Source organism: Daphnia pulex, chromosome 12 (genome assembly GCF_021134715.1).
Source record: "Daphnia pulex isolate KAP4 chromosome 12, ASM2113471v1".
Classification (NCBI taxonomy): Eukaryota; Metazoa; Arthropoda; class Branchiopoda; order Diplostraca; family Daphniidae; genus Daphnia; species Daphnia pulex.
Window position 1 is genome coordinate 9,084,571 of NC_060028.1, and position 19,480 is coordinate 9,104,050.

General features: G+C 43.5%; 3 protein-coding genes across 8 annotated transcripts in view; 1 reads left to right on the forward strand and 2 right to left on the reverse strand.

The window, feature by feature from the left end:
- The window catches only part of LOC124209578 (protein lin-2-like), a 30,666-nt gene extending 20,959 nt beyond the window's left edge, over nt 1-9,707 (reverse strand). For 2 of the 6 annotated variants that reach the window (XM_046607619.1, XM_046607616.1), the window contains exons 1-3: nt 6,498-6,861; nt 525-613; nt 44-421 (exon numbers count right to left, since the gene is read on the reverse strand). In XM_046607619.1, the coding sequence (XP_046463575.1) occupies nt 44-421; nt 525-584 (438 nt within the window). In that variant the 5' untranslated portion in view covers nt 585-613; nt 6,498-6,861. Of the gene's footprint in view, nt 1-43; nt 422-524; nt 614-2,978; nt 3,172-6,497; nt 6,862-8,907; nt 9,032-9,101; nt 9,310-9,491 lie in introns of those variants that run through there. The other 4 variants (XM_046607620.1, XM_046607618.1, XM_046607621.1 and 1 more) reach the window with 4 other exon arrangements.
- Nucleotides 9,708-9,980: 273 nt separating this feature from the next.
- LOC124209592 lies at nt 9,981-12,263 on the forward strand. The gene is made up of 7 exons (XM_046607638.1): nt 9,981-10,289; nt 10,353-10,436; nt 10,549-10,838; nt 10,919-10,997; nt 11,304-11,549; nt 11,622-11,696; nt 11,762-12,263. The coding sequence occupies exons 1-7, from the start codon at nt 10,232-10,234 to the stop codon at nt 11,845-11,847; spliced, it is 918 nt and encodes a 305-aa protein (XP_046463594.1). The 5' UTR covers nt 9,981-10,231; the 3' UTR covers nt 11,848-12,263.
- Nucleotides 12,189-16,075, reverse strand: LOC124209591 (TSC22 domain family protein 1-like). The gene is made up of 5 exons (XM_046607637.1): nt 15,360-16,075; nt 15,020-15,289; nt 14,747-14,947; nt 14,038-14,321; nt 12,189-13,419 (listed from the first exon to the last, which is right to left on the reverse strand). Exons 1-5 carry the CDS (start codon nt 15,894-15,896, stop codon nt 12,966-12,968), a joined length of 1,746 nt encoding a protein of 581 aa, XP_046463593.1. The 5' UTR covers nt 15,897-16,075; the 3' UTR covers nt 12,189-12,965.
- Between the last annotated feature and the right edge of the window lie 3,405 nt (nt 16,076-19,480).

Sequence of the window (19,480 nt, forward strand, 5' to 3'; positions counted from 1 at the left end):
AATCGAATAATAATAATAAAAAAACCAAAATTGATGAAAATACCAGTGAAGTTTGGCGTCGCGTTTGGAGCTCGACGCGTTGCGGATGAACGGAGAAATCGGCGGCTTGGCCCAGCGAGCGCGAATGGCCGTGAGTCGGCGTCGTTCCGGGCAGCATAGAAAGTTTGGCTCCGCTTTTGTTGTTGTTGTTATTAACCGATTGGCTTCTGTTGTACTTGTCGTCTTCAATCAACGACTTTGAATGGGCGTGGTGATGCGAGGCACCGCCGCCGGAAGACGAAGGCGAGGAAGAAGAAGAGGAAGATGATGACGAGGAAGAAGAAGAAGACGAGCTGCTAGACGACGAAGATCCGGGGAGTGACGGATGTCGTGGAAACGTCTGGAAACTAGACAGGCTCCTCGGATTCCAGCCGTCGTCGCTCTTTCATTTTTTCAAAATTTAGAAAATAGAAATGACATTTGAAATTTTAAAAGAGTTGCAGCGCGAGCGAGTATAATAGTTTAGAGAGGCTACAACGACATACCATGGCGTTCCAGGCGAGTGGCTGCTGCTGTTGCTGATGGAGCATCATCGTTCCGACCATGACAAACGCTCACCAGAGATAGCGGCAATCTGTTTAAAAATTCAAAAAACCAAAAACATATTAAAATCTCTTGGTCATTTTAAAAATTTCTTTTTGGCAAAAAAGAATGTTTCACGATCGATAATAAACGAAAGAACTTGTCAGACAACGACAATGTGGGAAAGACTTTTGAGCAGAGATCTGATTACAGCCACAGATGTGGCGTTTTCTTTTGCCTGACGGGTCGAATTGTCAAGACGAAAGGGAAAAGAAGTTGAAACGAAAAGTTGAGAGAATCTCGAGCCAACGAGGGAAAAAGTTTGTGCAGATTCGAGTGGGAAAGGCCACAGACACCGTTTTGTGTTATTGCCATTATAACCCCCCCCCCCCCTAGCCCTTTCTTCTTCTTCTTCCTGTTCTCACGACGTTACGATCCATCTCACAAAACCTCCCTGGGGGACTTTGATTGGATCCCGCGTGTGTGTGTGTGGATGTGCGTGTCGCCCAATAACAAGATCATCCGACGACGACGAATAAGACCTCTGCTGGGGTACCAACACACTCGCTCGTAGATATAAACGATTATAAATCGAACCATTTTCCACCGGTGGCAATTCTCCGCCGATGCGAATTACACGGGGAAAAGTGGAAGGAAACACGCAGCACGCAATAACAACCAGCTGCGTGAGCGTGGGAGAAATAAGTTTAAGGAAAAGAAAAATAATAATAAAAAGGAAAAAAGTCAATGTCCTTGGTGGGCCAATCGATATGTAACCAACAAGGGCAGAGAATATTTCACGAATTCCGGCTGATTAATTATTTTCCCTCCATTTCGGGTGGACTGGAGTTTAATCCAGTCGAGTGTCTTAAGAAAATCAGACCCAAAAGAATCTGTAAAATGAAATCGAGAGAAAAAAAAAGAAAAGAGCTAGAGGGGGCAAAACGATTAACAGGTTAAAAATAAAGAAACATGTCCATCACAGCAGAGTGAATGCCCTCTCTCCTTCACGGTTACAAACGTCCGGCGGCGGACGGTCTCGTCTTTTTGAAAAGCTTCCGCCACTATATATTCTCCGGCTGACTCTTCTTCTATTTCTTACATGCATATGCATAACGGTAAAATTACAGGCTGCTGCTGCTGCTGCTCTTTTTTTACTTTATTTAGAGGGGAAAACAAGATTGGAATGTTACTACTTACTTCGACTACTACTGTACTACTAGTCTGATGATATCCCCTCCCAGTTTTTTGGTGGGGCCGAGCAAAAGACCACCATGTTGTTGTATTTTTATTTCCCCCCAAAATCAGTTTGTTCCGTTAAAAAACGATGAGCAACGTCGTAAGTTTCTGACAGGGCGACCCTCTTGTCCCCATCGCCCCCGCCGTGAATAATGCCTTTCAACAAAAATGTTTTGATAATAATAAAAAATAAATGCGTATTTATTTATTCCATCTCCTCTTTTTCTTCTTTTTTGGTTAAACGTATTGGTCGTAAAAAGAAACTCAATGCGCCACTAGGAGAAAAAAAATTCTTTCGTTCCAACATTTTTTCGACGAAGAAATTGAAAATGAACGGAACAAGATTTACGTGCCGGAATGTCCTTTTTCTAGTTAGTTTGGTTGAAAAATAGCTGCTCAAAAAATACTAACGACGTTTAAGTTCCTGCATGCACCGGAAAAAACAGCCAACACACACAGTCTCATCCATCTCATTTGAATATCGACACGACGTAGCAATGTGTCATTAAATTTCCCCTGCGCGATGATGCCGATGGTAATGAGATTTCCTTTTCCTTTCCACATCCAACTGCTGGAATGTGTTTGTTTTGTGACTCGCACAGGTTCCAAAACAACTTTTTCCTTCGGTGGCACCAATCAACCAGTGCGGCACACCTTGACGATATTTTTATTTTCACGGCCTGTTTCTCCATCGTCGACTTTCCAGGGCTTGAAATAAAAAAAGAAACTGGAAAAATCTTTGAGGCGCGACTTCTTTTCTTGTTCTAATAAAAATAAAACGGCGATGATGACGGCGACGTCACGCCTGACACAACACACACACGAAGGCAAAGAAGCCGGATACCCTGAAAAAAAAAATGCTGTTGGCTGCAGTACAATAATCATAATAATAAGAACCAGACATTGGCGCTCGGCACGCAACGGCCCCAAAATGTTCGGGAATTGGTGGAAATTATTTTGGCAGTGGCACACATTTCTTCTAGACCTTTAGCACGGCCTCAAAAAATAATAAAAATAAATGAGAAAAAAAAAACCCGGAAAAATTTGCATAAATCAATAATTTGCATCGAATTTTGTGCCAATTGGCTGAATTAATGATAACCGTGGCGGATATCATTACGGGATTCGTTGAATGGGAAAAAGGCCAGAAACCGTTGGAGGAATAATAATGTAATTACCTGGCGTTGATCATCCATCATGCGAGCACTATACCGAAACGTATAAAAGATAAATACTTAACAATTATCAACGACAGAACTTTGCTTTTTTTCTTTTCTTTCCTTTTCTTTTGGCGTGGCAATTTTGAATGAAAAATTGGGCGGAGGACGAACGGACGAAAGAAACCGACCGACTCGTAAAATAAGAACTTGCCTACTATTTCACGCTCCGACTCCCGGGACGTCGTCGTCTTTCATATTTGATTTGCAATTCCCTAAAACCCCCAAAAATGGCTTCCTCCTCCTCCTTCTTCTTCCACCCCACTCCATATTTCTGTTAATACCCCTGGAAAGAAAGAAAGAAATGGGAAAAACTGTGCGCCAGCGCCGTCACATTCAAGTTGAAGGCGACTCCCTCCTCGAATGTGTCATCCCGTTTATTCCGCTGGACGAGACCAGACAGCACCAACGTCATGCATACCCAAGCAGGAGGGGTTATTATACAACCAGACCGTGTCACAGTCGTTGCTCACTTCCCCTCCCCGAAAAAAAAGTTAAATAAGCAAATATAAAAAAAAAGTCAGAAAGAAAAAATCTCAGAAAAAACCGGCTCCCGACATTCTCACAAGATCGCGTCACATTTCTCTTCCCGCGTGAAACGGTAGCCGGCGTCTTGTGTGACCGACATACCAGAAAATTGACGTAATCGAAGGAAATTCAGACAAATGCACAAAAACACAAACCATTACTTTTAAATTTCTCTACTTTTCTCTGCTGATTATTTGAAAAGTCTAAAATAATAATAAAAAAAGGACCTTGCAGCAACCGTTGGGTGACAACTATCACGAGAACATTTGGTGACGGACCGGATCGAAGCGTGAGCACCGGTGGTTTCGATTATGTGGCAATCAAATGAGATCGAATGACAATTAGGTTGTTGCTGATGGTGCTGGTGGTGCGTGTAGTTTCGATAAAGAAACCAGTCACGGTCGACAAGGAAGGAGAAGAAAAGCGGGAGAACAACAACTCACAACCAAACTCTGCGGGACATAGGGGGGAGAGAAGCCCCGTCTAATCGTTCCATCGATTGAGTGACCGACTCTTGTTGTTGTTGTTGTGTGTCCCGAGGAGACCGCAAAATCGTTCGTACACTACCGAGCCAGTTACCAAGACACACTGAGCTCCTTGTGCCCTGGTTTGATTCCGATAATAGGAAAAGAAAAAAAAACTAACTTTTTAAGTTGTTCCATCAACAAAAGAAAAGAATGTGCCACTCCCGAAAAGTTTTTTTCTTTTTTCTTTTCCCGAAAACGACCAAGAGACGGGGTCGTGGACGTGCCTTCAAAAGACATTAGCATAAAACAGAATGTCTGGGGACTACCAGTTAGAATCGGGATGGCACTACAAACACATTTGGGAAAAAAAGAAACAAGGATCGACGGAAAACTCTGCACGTCTCTCTACAGCTTCAAAAATGGTGGGCGATAGTGGAATTCACCTCTACGATTGTTGTGTCCCTTTTGGTTGTTGTTGTTTCATGCTCTACTTTTTTTATTTTTGCGCGCGGCACCTTGGCGCGTTCAATTCTTATTGTCATACGGGGAAAGTTTGTTTCTTTCTACCTCGTTGGAGTCGAAAATGAAAATTTCGTGAGTTCCCTTTTGATGTTGAGGGGCGGATCGGCTGATGAATATCCGACTAGCACCTCCCAGTACAATCACAAAGTCACGCTCTTTCTCTCTTACATTTCGCCAAGATAATCTCGTAACTCTGTCATAGTCACAGCAGACGCTGTCTACCAGCAGCAAGAAAATAAAGCGGAACAGGTGGTTGATTGTGGATGCTTCATCTAGGCCGTCGGGGTGCTGCTATTGTTGCTGTCCCACATCTTGGCTCGTTTTGTTGTTGGTCAATCCGTCTAATTCTCGGCGGCACTCTGCGCGAGCAGCGATTCGCATGGATGGACATTTCAACGAAAAAAGTAACACGGGCCAACAACAACGTGTTGAAACATCAAATCCGATCAGTCGGAAAGGATCACAACAGCGACACAACATCTCGGAACATAAAAACCATTTAGAAAATAAATAAATAAATAAAAAAAAAGAAAAACTTTTACTGAAATTGTGTACGTGTGTGTGTTTTTGGCGACAGATGCGCGGCTTGTCGCCCTTCTCATCGACGAAGAAAAAAAAAGTTTTTCTCTCTCTACCCAAAAATAAAAACCGCCGCCATTTAATTTTTACGACTCCCGATTCCCACCCTACTGGTTTATATGTGTACATTTTGATGGTAATGACAAGCCCGAAGCGATCGAATACAAGAGAAAGACGTACAGAAAAAAATGCACACATGCTCGATTCAATTTCCTTTCACGACCAAAAAAAAAGAGATTTTTCTCACACAATTAAGTAGGAAAAATGGAAGAATATTTTTCTTCTTCTATTCCATTCTCTCCGTGTAATAACACACTCTGACGGGAGAACCGTCCGTGTGAGAACACGAGTTGCGTCATAAAGACGAACGATGGAAGAGGAGGTAGATATTTTGGGGGTTTTGATATCCCAATGCTGCCGGTTCTTTTTTCTTTACCTTGAATGCAAAACCACCCACCACACCGACACCACCCCAAATTCGTCATAAAGAAATATGTGTGCCACCCCACTGGAAGAAAAACCAAACCAAATTGAATCTCTTAGCTGCGAAAAACGACGGATGGATGGATGAATCCCCCATTAGGTGCACACAAGAGGAGAGACGCATCCATCACAAAGAGAGGTGAATCTGTCACTCGTTGTTGTTGGGGGGCTGTCGAGTGACGTCACCATCCGCAACAACAACCACGGACCATTTCAATCAAAATTCTCCTTATCCAGTTCACAACATGTGAACAAAACAAAAAAAAATGAAATAAAGAAACAGAAATAACAAGTTCGTGATTTCTGATTCTTTTCTATATCGCCTGACTGGAAACCATTTTCGATTCAATCCCTACACGTTTCAATAGCCCCAAAATAAAAACTTTTTTTTTTCTTATTTTTGCCTTTCGAACCGCCATTGCCTTTTTTGGGGGCCTATCTATCTCCTATCTGTTTCTTATGAGGTGGAATAGAGAAGAGAGTGAAGGGGGGCATATATTATGTGTATAATAATACCAGAATGTTTAAACAATTCCAATGAGATGAGGGGGGAGACAGAAAAAAATGTTTTTTTCTTCTTTTGTTATTCCCATGAAGGAATAAATGGGTGTTTTTCTCTCTCAAGACTTTTTTTTCTTTCTTCGAAGGGGAGGCGTCGGAGGTCAACAGACATTCCTTTTAGAAACAACCGCGAAAACAGTAGAGAAAAAAAAGCTACGCCACTCACACAAGAAGGGGGCCCATATCTATTAAACTTTTCCCAACACACAATACTCCGACCCCCTCGATTAAGAGGGGAAAAAAAGAGAAATCGAACACCAAAGTTTTTCCCAATATTTGAAATTTCAAAAGACCTCGGAACAATTTTTAGAGGGAAATTTGTTTGAAAAAAGTCACTTGCCTTGGCAAAATGTCCAGGTGAGAGTGAAAGGTGGGTCTTGTCTAGGGGTCACTTTCAAGTGTGTATGCAATTAAATCCCACATCCAGTTTGATTTGACGTGTGGCGATGATTGCAATCAATCGCGTCCTACAAAAAACAAAAACAGGCACCCAAGCACACGAGAAATAGAACAAAAATCCAATAGTTTTTTCTCTTCAAAAGCAAAAATTGTTTTGGGGTCAATTGTGTGCCAGTCACACAACTTTTTTTTCTTCTTTTCACATCGACACAAATCCGCCCAATCAGATTTCCAGAGTTTAAAAGGATCACTGACTTACTGCTGCTGGACTGGGACTGTATGTGTCGCACTGTAAAGCCAAGATCATACTGAAGACTTTAAGACTTGGAGTCCCACTGAAGAAGAAGGAATGAGAAGAAGAAGAAAAAGAAAAAAACCGCCGGCAGTTTCTTGTGTTCGGGCCTTTGTGTGTGTGTGTTATTCTCTTTCTCTCTCTCTCACCTTTCTATTCTTCTATCTACCGGCCCCCTTCACAAAAATAAAACCAACAGGTAAGAAAGAATACCGAGAGAATGAGAGAAACACTGGATAAAGTAAACCTTTTTCCAAGGTGTATATAGACACAAGGTGTTCTACGCCCCGAGGCAACACACGGGTACACCAGAAGAAGAAGAAGAGGAATAAAATGGTCGGGGGGAATACGGACCAACAAGTTGAACCTCCCAACACAAAATGACGAACACTATACACTCTGCACATTCCATCCGAGTCGACCCCCCTCTCTCTTATTGGTGGTATCCATCTCTCTGCGGATGGGCCAGCAATCAGGTAAGCAACGTTTTCAACAAGGGAGAAGGTTTGAGATGGCACCGAACAACAATAACAACAGACGACGACAAGTTTCTTGACGCATTTGTCTGGTCTGTCTAAATAAATATAGACGAGTTTTTCTGGTTGCCTGGGCGAAAAATATGTCAATTCAAAAAAAGGTGATGCGCAAAAACTTGAACGATGATGCAACAATTCGTGACTTTATCGTCTGCTTCCAATTGACAACTTCCAAATGTAGTCAATCCTATTATTTACACGACACACACACCAGAAAAAGAACTTTTTTGTTTGATTCAAGCCCTGGGCGATAAATCCTTCCAAAGTGTTTGGTTGATTAATTATTCAACGAAAAAAATAAATGTTTCTTTGGCTGAGCTGTTTTGACGCGTCTCTGCGCCACCAGAGTGTGTGTGTTCAATGACCTCGCCGGGTAGAGAGGGGAAGCCACGGTTCTTTTGGATATTATAACCAGGCGTTTCTCTCTACTGTGGACGTCAAATTAAAAGATTTCACAAGGAACGGGAAAGAAGAAAATCGCGGACCCCACGCCAAAGAGCTGGGAGCAGTGGTCAGCGCCCGTGCCCGGTTAATTTCTGCATCAAAAGAAGAGAAAAATGATGATGATGATCACCACTGCAGTCTAGAGGATCATCATCTCCGTTTTCAGGTAACCCAAGCATCCGTAATGAGGTTCGAAAAAGAGCAACGATAGAAACACACGGACCCTTCAATGATGATGATAAGAGGCGTGCTGCTGTGCCAGCATAATATGAAAGAAAACCCCGGCACCCCATTCTTTTCTTTCTATTCTTGTCCACCTAAAAACGAACTCCTATGAGACTACTAAAGATGGCAGACTATTGCTAATGAAGGTGACTGGGCTCTTCTTCTTCTCCATTTAACGACTAGTCGGAAAATGTCGAATATTCTTCCCTTCTTTTTCTCACACATTCACCGTGTCCAACCTTGGAATGGCCGCAAACCTGACACCGCAACTACGGGGCCCTGGTCCCGACAATTTTTCACGCGCCCCTTATTTCCGATAAGGAAATTGGCCGGATTCTTTCTCTTCTTCTTCTTCGTCTTTCCGTTCGTCTCGATGGAGTGGAATCTGAATGGCCAACGGCCAATGTCCCTTCCCCCCCCCCCCCGTGTGATTGATGGCTATTAATCCTTTCCTTCCATCCAGAAAAAAAAAATAAAATTCCCGACTTAAAGAAAAATATTCACGGTCGGAAAAATCCCGTCGACATCCAGCCAAAGTTTTGGCTTCGTGACCGCTACGCTTCTTTGAAAGATCATTGGGAAAAAGCTCGAGGCACCAGACGGCGCCTCTTCAGAGCCATCTATCGACGTCACTATCTCCAAGACCCTCCCAGCGCCATTTCAAAAATCGGCAGAGAACACAACACATCCATCCGTCATTTTTCGACGGTACCGAAAAATATATAATACCGTGATGACAACAAGAGCCCAAAAATATGGGGGGAGAAATCAGCTAATCAGGACAGACGTGAAATTCAAGCTCATCAATAGCGAGATGCCGGTCATGAAATGCATGATTAGATAATTTCACGTACCTGTATTTTATTGAGATGGTGGCCGAGTCCTTCACGATCTGCTCGTTCAGATATGCACGCCTCCCGTAGACAACATCAGGCAAAGCACAAGCCCCCATTATCTTTCAATCTTTCCTCCTTTTACCTGTAATAATATTCAAAGAAAAATGTTAAAGTCAGAAAAAATATCCAATTTAGTGTTGTAAATTGGGTACCGGTGGTCTCTCTTGAGACAATGGATTTGGGTTCTATTTTTCAGGATGATGAAGAGCTGCAGATCACTATATAGCACATTGATTGGCTTTCTAGTTAGAGGGACTCTAGAGCTAGTTAAAATGGTCTGCCTGTTATATTGAGGAAACAGCAACTTCTTTGAAAATGTGTAACACAAAGGTCGAGCATGTGGGACCAGAGTTGAGCGACCTGCAAGAGTTTTAAAAAAAATTTCACACAATTCATCAACTGATGAAGAATCAAATCTGGCAGAAGATGAAAGCAAGAACAATTACACACTTTGATGGTGGGTACAACATCGTCTTTTTTTTTCCAACACTGCATCCATGATGAGCCCAAGACTGTTGTGTAGAAAAAAGAACATGGTATACCTTGCACACCAGTGAATATGAAGAATGATGTAGAAAACCACAGCATGCAAAGGTAAATAATCCTCCTTTGAGTCATTTCCAACACTAAATCATGTTCGTTCCACGTGGTCGAATCTGCACAGAGGTAAATTCTCTGTCCTTAACGGATTATTGTTACAACGTACATACAAGAACGGGCTGTATGATATCATTAAACGCGGTTTTCCACGTGCAACTCAGGTAAGTTACAAACTAAACACATTACAATGTGTATATTTATACCTCACTGCTGGAGTGGAGAAAGAATTAGACGAAAGAATCGAGCCAGCAACTTTTCACGTTTTGTCGGCGCCAAAAACAGCCCCGACAGCATCGCCATTTTTCCTTATTGGATTTTCAACCTCTATAAATTTCTATAACTGTTTCTACTCCTTGTAATAACGGTACGAAAAAAATTGTAATTTTTTTTTTTCTTTCTCCATCTCCTTGTAAAAACATTTGGGATTCCAAGATTTATGTAAAATAGATTTTATCGTGTGTGTATGGCCGCCGATGCTGTACAGCAGCATCCACAGGGCATGCGCTGTAGACACACATGGAGAAGCACGTCGTGTTATTGATCTGCTCGATGCAAAGAGAACAGCAGATGGCTCCAACGGCTGAATGATCTGTAAGAGAACTCTGTGTGTACTATCTAGAGGGGTTGGCCGTTCTCTTGTCTCTCTCCAATCATTTCCCCAAAGAAAAATACTTATTGCATCATGGAGAGTCCGAAGCAGATTATTTACTTCTTTGGGCGATGTCTTCTATTGCTTCACGGTCAGTCTTTGCCATTTTTTAAACACAGTTAACTGTTGTAATATTCCTCTTCTTTCGGTTTAGCCATTTTATCACGGAGCAACTTGGTGGTCGATGCCGGGACAGGAGACATGACGACCCTACCGCCAAACTTTGTTCCCGTGATTGGTATATTTATATAAAATATCACGTCTCCATTATTCAAAGTGTATTCTACCCTTATTTGGGGTGGTGTTTTGGGTGTGGGTTGGACCCGATTTGATTTCAATTCGAAAATTAGACGGTGCAACGGGATTGAGGCCGGCTGACCTGCCCGAAATTCTGGCCGCTCCCGACGCCAAGGGGGAGATCTGCACGTTGGCAAGTTTGGGAGTGACGGTCGTGGTCTGGCCAGAAGGGGATGAATCACGCCAGGTGCGAATCGATTTTTCTAAACTCGTCGCGACCGTTTCCACCGTTCAGAATTGCTACGCCGCCGACAACAACAATCCATCGTCGCCCAAACCCATTTTGGTCATCACCTGGACAACCTCCATTGACATCTTTCAACTTTGCTTCTACATTTTCAAAGTATAATTTTTTTAGATTGACGAACCAAATTGACCCACCAAAAGTTTATTTTCTAATTCAATTTTTTTGGACTTGATCAGGACGACAAGAACTGGACCGTCAATCAAATTATATTCGCCTTCAATACTTCGCTATTTCCGCTCGACACTGGCGAAAAAAGTAAATGATTTCAACTTCAATTATATCATCGACATCTGCTATTCTTTTTCCGCCCTTCTTTTGTTTCGTTTTTTGACGTTCACGCACGAGATGTTGACCAAACGATTAGCGGTCGGAGCACGCCACTGTCTAGTCTCGGGCCGGGATATAGTTTGTCACGCTCTCCGGGCGTGTAGTATAGATAGTATAATACTTGAGTTCTGCACGTACAACACCGAACTATAGGGAAATGTTGGTTGACATTGACGGATGGCCGAGCTGATGATGATGTGAGTTTTTCTTGTTGGTCTCATCACGCGTGAGCAGGTGAATTGCTAATGTTTGGGAGCGAGGCGAACGCTCTGAACGAACTCCAGGCTCCGCTTGGCCGCTCCTACCGCTGCTACGCTGACAAGCAGTTCCCCTTGCTGCCGTTAGGTAGTGGTGCTGTTGTTGCCGGACGGATTAATAATAATAACAGCAACATCCAGCCGGCCAGCGACAACGCTACCCTCATCTTCAAAAATTTCCAGCTCCAGCCCTTTATCGACAACCAGAAAGTCTTTGGAGAAGGTCAGTTAAAATTTAGTTGGACATAATAAAATTTCTGGCCGATAATTTTTCTTTTCGTTTCAAAATTGCCAGAGGTTCTCTGCCGGGAAGATCGTCATCGCCGACGTCGCAATTCCAGCGTGACGATTGCGGTCGGCAGTTCCCTTGGTAAATAAAAAGAAAAATAACCCCAAATTGAATGATTATATTTGTCTTATTTAATTGATCCACAGTTGTCGTGTCGGTGGTGACTGTGATGGGCTACGCCATTTTCCGCTACGTCAAGATCAAGGCCGTCGGTTACGACACGATGGAGTAATCAATGTCATTGGCTAATATGACTTTATAGAGAGAAGATAATAATATTACCAGACCGCAATAAAAGCTAAACACCGCGCGAAATTCATCCGATCACTTTGAATAATTTAAAGTAATAAGAAAAGCATATCATTTTGTAATTTATTAACAAGTTGTGCCACAGCAGTTTAACCCAAGTCTTCCATGACCGTACCATCATCTCGTTTCAATGTTATTTATTAATACTGTAATATTTATTGATTGTGTACTTACTACTTTATCTTCTTTATATCTTTTGATATTGAGTTCCATTTTTAGGCTTTTTACTATATGGTCTACACCCATCGATTCTCAATCCGTGTATATGTTGCAGTGTGTATTATTGATACGTCTAGTAGACTGAAGAATTCATACAAATGTTCATTACATGTATCACAAGATCGCCTTATTTTATTCACTTATAATTTTTTGAATCTATTTAGACACGTTCGCTTGACTCCATCTGCCCCCCGGGAGTATATTTCTTTTATTTAAACTAAATATCTGGCTTGAATTGATCTAAAACTGTCCGACCAAGTTGATTTCGTTATTTCCTTTAATTGCTATTAGGTATTATTAATTTGTTTCCAATTTGATGATGCAATCCTCTATCACATTGAGATCGTCTCGCGAGTGAGTTGACGAACAACATTTTGAAGGAAAGGAAAATGAGTCATAACGCCGAGAAGAGAGTTATAATATAGTTTGAAGATATAAGATTAAAGAAATAGAAAGAGAGACACAATTACAAAAGACTCTGGCGCCGATGAATTTCACGAATAAAAAGACAACGACAATTAACTATTGCCAGCGGGTTATAATTAAGAATAGGGGAGGCCGAGAAAACACCGATCCTGATATACAAACCCCATCAAATTATTTTTCTGTTGGCACCAATTACATAATAAATGACGGACACAACAAACGAAGAAATAATCGAAATAGCAATAAAACACATTTGACTCACGGAGGAAAAATAAAAATGAAACGGAAAAAAAAATTTGTCTTTTTTGTTTTTTGTTTTTTTAATAATTCTGACTGGGATTTTGGGAAATTAAATTTGTGTTTTTCTTTTCTATTTAAAAATTTTTTTAAATGCGATTAAGCGTGAGAAAAGGCCTGGTCCCGATGGCCGTGGTAGAGAGACGAGGGTTGAACGACGTGCTGATGGGCGACGTGGAGATTGGCCAGGGTGGCCACTGATCCGCCGTCGTAGCCGTGGCTTCCGGATGGATGGTAACTGGCGAAGGCCGCCGACGGTAGGTGCAGCAGGCTGCTGGCGTGCGGATCCTTGGATCCTCCGCCGAATTGGGAGGCCATCAGGGAACTCATGCTCCTGGACGCGGCCATCAATCCGCCGCTTCCGGATGGATTGTGGACGCCGTCGTCGAAGAGGAGCTTGTTACCCAGCGTGAAACTGTTGGGCTTCAATTCGCTCAGCAAGTCGCTCCCGCCGACTCCGCCGTGGTGGTGGTGCAGAACGTGTCCAGATGAGGAAGACGCTCCGTTGATGGGAGTCGTCGGTAGTCCGTTATCGCTGCCCAGGCAATCGTCACTGGAAAAATAAAAAAAAATTGTGAAATTCAAATTCCAGTGAAATGAACGCGGGATTCGGTTGGTTCACGACAGATGGCGATTCTTTCCGTCAATTTTTTTTTTTAAATCTGATTTGTCGAAATGTTATGTTAAAGTCGCCCGGAATGTTAGTCTGTGTGGGGGGGAGGCAGCCAACTACCCCCGGAACCATTTGGGTTCGAAAAAACCGAGTCGTGGGAACACACATGTTTCTTAGTAGTCTAGTATATAGTTGGACTTGGCTTTATGTTGTAGAGGTTGTTACGGTTGCCTTCACTTTTTTCATCTTGCGACCAGTTTCACTCGTCTTTTTTCCCCTCTCTTATCCGATGATGAGGACGACGACGGCCAGCAAGTTCATTGCACAACTTTTTTCTTATATTCCCCAAAAAAGCCTGTCGACGATAAATCCCCTCAACAAGTTCGTCTGGGTCAAACGCCATAAACTTCGTCTGTCCCGAATATCTTTCTTTTTTAAATTTTTTCCCAGGATCTTATTTTTAAAAAAATTTGACCTGACATGACCTACACACTGGTGTGTCACCGATCCATCATAGATAGGGGACAAAAACAATTGAGAAAGACCCATGACACATACCTTCTCTGTTGTTGGGGTGGGGTCCGGTCGCGTTGGCGTCGGTTTTTGAACCAATTGGAAACTTGGGTCAACGTCAGTCCCGTCTTTTTGGCCAGGGTGCGTTTCTCGTCGGGAGTCGGGTAGCGATTTTGCCTGTAGCAATCTTTGAGAGCGGCGCGGGATTTTTCCTTGAAGCAGTAAATGGTCTCCTCGCCGTCCCAGATGGTCTTCGGGAGCGGATACTTGCGTCTCAGTCGGTACTTGTCCACGGCTCCCAACGCCCGGTTCCTCACCTTTTCAGCCTCCTGGAACATTCAACACAACACACAATTCAAATTCAAATTTCTTTGGGTTTAAAAGAAGAAAATAAGCGGCGACATTGACGTCGTCGACATCTGTTTCAAAATAAACCCCAGCACAACGATGGTGGGGGGTTCTCTTTTTTTGGGGGGGAGGGGGTCATTTCGTTGAAGTGCCATTAAGAAAAATTCGAGCGAGGGCGACACAAAAAGAGACCCACAAGAAAAACAAAAGCTATATAACTATATATATATACGCTCACACAAGAAAGGAAACCATTTCCGAAACAGCTTGAACACATTCAAAAGCTATATTATTATTTTTCCGCGCTTTTTTATAAGGGGTTAACTGTTCCAGTTTTATATTTTATTACCGGCCGCACATGTGTTTGACTTGGCACTTAAATAACGAATAGGAATAAATCTGGTACCTTGTAGTGGGCTCCGTACCAAATGTTCTGCAATTCCTGGTGGTACTGCGAGCTGAAACTGTGCGATTCCAGCAGGTTGTAGAGTTCGCGGTAGTTGCCGCGGTGGAAGGCGACGGCCACCCGGGCCCGCAGGACCGACTCGCTGCTGGCGCTGCCGCTCAACTCGGAAGCCGGAAGCGACCACAGGAATCGTGACAGACGCTAATACGAATGAAATATAAAATCAATTTATTAAAACTATAAGTCTTGGCCGTTTGAATCGAATAAACTTACTTCCATGTCGCCGGCCTGTTGGAGAGCTTCGCAGACGCAAGCGACTTGATCGGTGCTGAAGGCCATGGCCAGCGAAGACGAGCCGGCCGACGGGCCGGTCATCGATTTACTGTTGTTGTTGTTGTTGTTGCTGCTGTTGTTGTTGTTGTTGTTGTGGCCCAAAGAAGAGGAAGAAGTCGAAGATGCCGACGAGGGGCCGTTATGATGCAAATCCAGACGGTCGCCGCCGGATGATGAATGGCGCTGTTGCGGATCTTCGCCGTACGACAACTGGATAGAAAATCGGGAAATGAATTTAATTAAATCAAACAGAAATTAAATTTGAGTCTATTAAACTTACATTGGCGTTGTCGAGGAGTTCCAAGCTGCTGGTCTGATCCAAACTGTTTTGCTGAGGTTGTTCGCTCTTGAGCGTCAATCCGACGACGTGCTGTTGATGGTGTTGATCGGCGCCGCCGGAAGAGGAGACGGAACTGCACCGGGAATCGGTTCCGCCGACCAGGTTGTTGGAACTGGTCGACGCCACTGGATAATGTTGGCTCAAATCGTAGTGATTCTCCAGTATTTGTTGCTGCTGTTGTTGCTGGAGATGGTGGTGGTGGTGGTGGTGCTGGATGTGCTGGTGGTGGTGAAGCGGAACGTGATTAACGTACGGCTGGTACAGCCGGTGGTGCTGGTGCCGCTCGTTCTTCATCACCAGGTGATGACTCAACAGCGGATGATTGGCCGATTCCAACGTCAAGTGCTGGCCCGACGGCGGCGGAGTCACGCTGCCCGTCGACGTGTTTTCCGTCACCGAAGAAGAACCAGGAGCTCCGAACGGATGGATCAAAGATGAGGCGGCGGCACTGCTGCTACTCAGACTGCCACTGGCCATCTTTCAATATTATCAATCAGGTCAGGTCAGGAGCGCGGGACACACTTTCTTCGTATTTCCTTCGTTAGATTTTGTAATTCTTCACTTTGTTGAATGAATTCAATTCTTCGAGATGGTCGAGGTCGAAAAGGAGAACAGCATCCGAATGCCAACACTTGTTGGAGGTGAATAATCGAAAATTTATCCTTCGGCCGGCCTTTGGGATTGTGCTGCTCGCGGTGGTTCCTCAGGCTCCGCCCTGACGTTGGTCCGGGTAGGGGGCCATCGAACGTGGACATTGGTTCCCTCCTGACCAATCCGAGTCGCCCATGGCCACGCCCATCAGGTTGGTGCTGAACTGCTCCTTTTGACGCGCACAAAGCACCGCTGTTGCTGGACCTGTTGCCCTTTTTCTTCTACCGACGGGATATTTTTTTTCCGGACTTGTTAATGACCCCCTCGTATACACGCTAATGAAATTCGAATGTGGAAGAAGAAAGCCATTAGCGAAATATAGGCGGTGATATCTCCTCTCTCGCCATGATCCATCCGCATCGGTTTTTATATCCGTCACGTGCGACACACACCAAGAGTCTCGGCGTGTTCAATATATACGACGTCTATTAGGATAGGATCCACCATGGGCATCGCAGGATTTCATATATTCAAAATATGCTGAGCTGTTTTGAAAATGGAGCGCCACGCCCTCCGCCGCGTCGATGATGGGCAGTGCACACAGGAATCTAATCTCTTTCACTCGATCTTGTGATGACTTGATTACATTATTGCAAGGCATTATAAGCTATATATCATCATCTGATATTGTGGACACGAGTGTAGCTACAGATTGAATGTTGGTTCCATTTCATCGCCCACTTAGACTCGAAAGAAATAAAGGTCCGTCCATCAGTCCTATGCAGTTTAGGCCTATAGAGAGAAGATGCTGAGATGGAGATATCGATGGCAAATATACCTATAAGGCTGTGCCACATGTTTATCTGTGTACATAGTGACGGGGATGATCCCTTAGAATGTGCGCGATATGAATCAGCACAGCAGAGTCTCAGCAGCAGCATTCTCCACGCGCGAAACTCTTTTATAATCTTCTCCATTAGTCCCCTCAACTTAACATACCACCACCACCTGTAGGCCTATATCACCCTAAACAAAAAGGAATGCATAGAATTAGATTTGGTTCAGCGCATTCTTCGCACTGACAAAAGAATAACAACTATATATATTCTGCGCAAATAATACATCAATTTGCAACGCTTGTATAAAATTCTGCTCATAGAAATTGCGTCACACTTTTATAAAAAAGATGACGACGGCGGTGTTATTCTATACGCCTAACTCTAAGGCTGATGCGTGTGGATTCCATGGAAAAACGCGCGAGAGAAGAGCATTCAAATGGATCAATGGGTCAAAATGCCAAGACACGTGGCGGATGTGTCTGGAAATGAAGATCTATAATTTTTGCGCAACTCTTTTCTAGTCTTTTCCTCGTCTATAAGAACCAAAATTCTGACGGGAAATGGCGACTGGCTATGCGGATGTGCACATCAAACTGATTTGATGTATTAGCTAAATGTCATCTTCTGCTGAGCTGCATGAAAGCTATAGACAACTGCTACATTCGCTGTTATATATTATTGCGTCGACTAAACTGGATGGAAGCCGGATTGAAATCCGAGCTGGAATATATAGTCTACAGGAGTAGCAGCAAGTAGCAGCAGCAGCATCGATCGAATAAAATATAATAAAACAGCACACAAGCGCGCATATAGAGGAGCAGCAGCAGTAGCACACAAGTTGCAGCTGGGTTCGTCTTTTTTGGCTCTTTGAACCTCTCACAGCACAGCAGCAAAAAAGAAAAGAAAAGTTCTTGAACCAGCAGCAGCAGCTAGCAGCGGCGGCCATCTTGGTGCGCTCCTCCATGATGGAGAAACTGGTGATGTGTAACCCGAACATATCAGCCCTCCCCCGAAACTTCTAACGGTCTATTGTTTCAAAGAGGATGGCTGGAAAGCAAATAAGAGAAACGACGATGAAAAGGAATGAGAAAAGGATCGCGCCATGCAGCAAATACAAGCGGGACGCCACACACCAAACAGCATAGAGACCCAGAAAATAAGGAAATTTCTGCTGAGACCAGCACAGCGTGTTCTCTTCTATTTGTTATTTTCTTTCTAAAAAATCACAATCTTTATATGCCCGATTCTTTTAAAAAACATGTTTATTATGTATTGTCCCTTTCCCGAATCACGAATGAAATAGCGACATACCAAGCAGCAAGTCTCAAAGCTATTTAGATTTAGACGCGCATATCCTACAAGTGGGTAGACTCGGAGTCGAGTAGCAATCCGATCCGCTAGTGCATGAGCTATATAGCTCAGAGTCAATTAAACCGGATCGAATGGCTCGCCAGCAGCATTTCACATATATGTATATATATATACTTGCTGCTGCCTACAGTAGTGGTGTATGACTAGTGAAATATATTAAATATACAACTGTGTAGTACAAGCTCTCTCCCTGCTTCCGATGATGTTTGAAGAACGCTATACATAGGAAAACATGTCGAACAAGTTTGGCTGGGTGGCTGTTTTTCGGTTGATACGTGACATACGATGAAACAAGGTTTTCTCTCGTTGATTTCTTGTGTGTATTCTCTTTTTTGAAGTGCGTCAAGCATGCTGCTGCTACCAATAAAAAAGGCCACTTGTTTCACGTAACCCGAGATGATTGCGCATTCTTCAATATGTGCTGCTGCTGCTGGGCTTTTATAATGGATTCGAGATATATTCATACATGGCCAAGCATAACCCCTGAGGTTTCAGTTAATAAGGAAATGTCTGAATTTGATAACGAAGCCTCGGGAGAATTCGAAATGTTGAATGGGGCAAACATCATTCATCTCATGGCTGCTCATTAGTCTGAGCCTACCAACACCTACTGTCGAGATTTGAACGCGAGGGGAGCCTCACCCCATCGCTCTATCTTATATAATACACACAAATGATATGGCGCATAAAAATCAGAGACTATATTGTACATGTTATAGAGGCCCGGCGCTTATAATAAGAAAGAAAAATGGGCCCCAGCTACATAAGGCGACAGCCAAGTGGTAGACTGCGCGCAATGACCGCGGCTTCGTGTTACACCATTTCCTATATTTTATATTACAGCCCTGCTGTATATACTGCTGCTGCTTTTGCGGGCCCCGGTCACACCCCGCCCGCTATATAGATTTTTACTGTCTTTATTATAATGCTGCGCCAGGACTTTATATATGTGTGTTATATACATGTGTAACCGTTTTAAAAGCGCAGCAGCAGCAATCGCTGCGACCTATTTTTCCCCTTAAATCTTCTCTGCTCTGCCTGTTCGATCCTCCCCTATATAGACATTATTCCCTAGACATCATCTGAAATCGGTTGTGCTGCTGTTCCTGTGTGAGTCTTATGGTCTATAAGAGATTCGAATTTCATTCGATCCCTCCCATCATATAGGCGCTCGGCAACGGCTTTTTCGCACCTCCGTCGAACGACAATTTGTCCTTGTTCCCATCAGTTTTGATGTGTGTTTTACACTTTATTAGTTGA

Coding starts and splice junctions, on each gene's coding strand:
- LOC124209592 (XM_046607638.1), top strand. CDS start 10,232: ATGGAGAGTCCGAAGCAGATTATTTACTTCTTTGGGCGATGTCTTCTA. Junction 10,839..10,918: donor TTTGCTTCTACATTTTCAAA/GTATAATTTTTT, acceptor GGACTTGATCAG/GACGACAAGAACTGGACCGT. Junction 11,697..11,761: donor TGCGGTCGGCAGTTCCCTTG/GTAAATAAAAAG, acceptor ATTGATCCACAG/TTGTCGTGTCGGTGGTGACT.
- LOC124209591 (XM_046607637.1), bottom strand. CDS start 15,896: ATGGCCAGTGGCAGTCTGAGTAGCAGCAGTGCCGCCGCCTCATCTTTG. Junction 15,290..15,359: donor AACTCCTCGACAACGCCAAT/GTAAGTTTAATA, acceptor TTTTCTATCCAG/TTGTCGTACGGCGAAGATCC. Junction 14,322..14,746: donor GGTACGGAGCCCACTACAAG/GTACCAGATTTA, acceptor TGAATGTTCCAG/GAGGCTGAAAAGGTGAGGAA.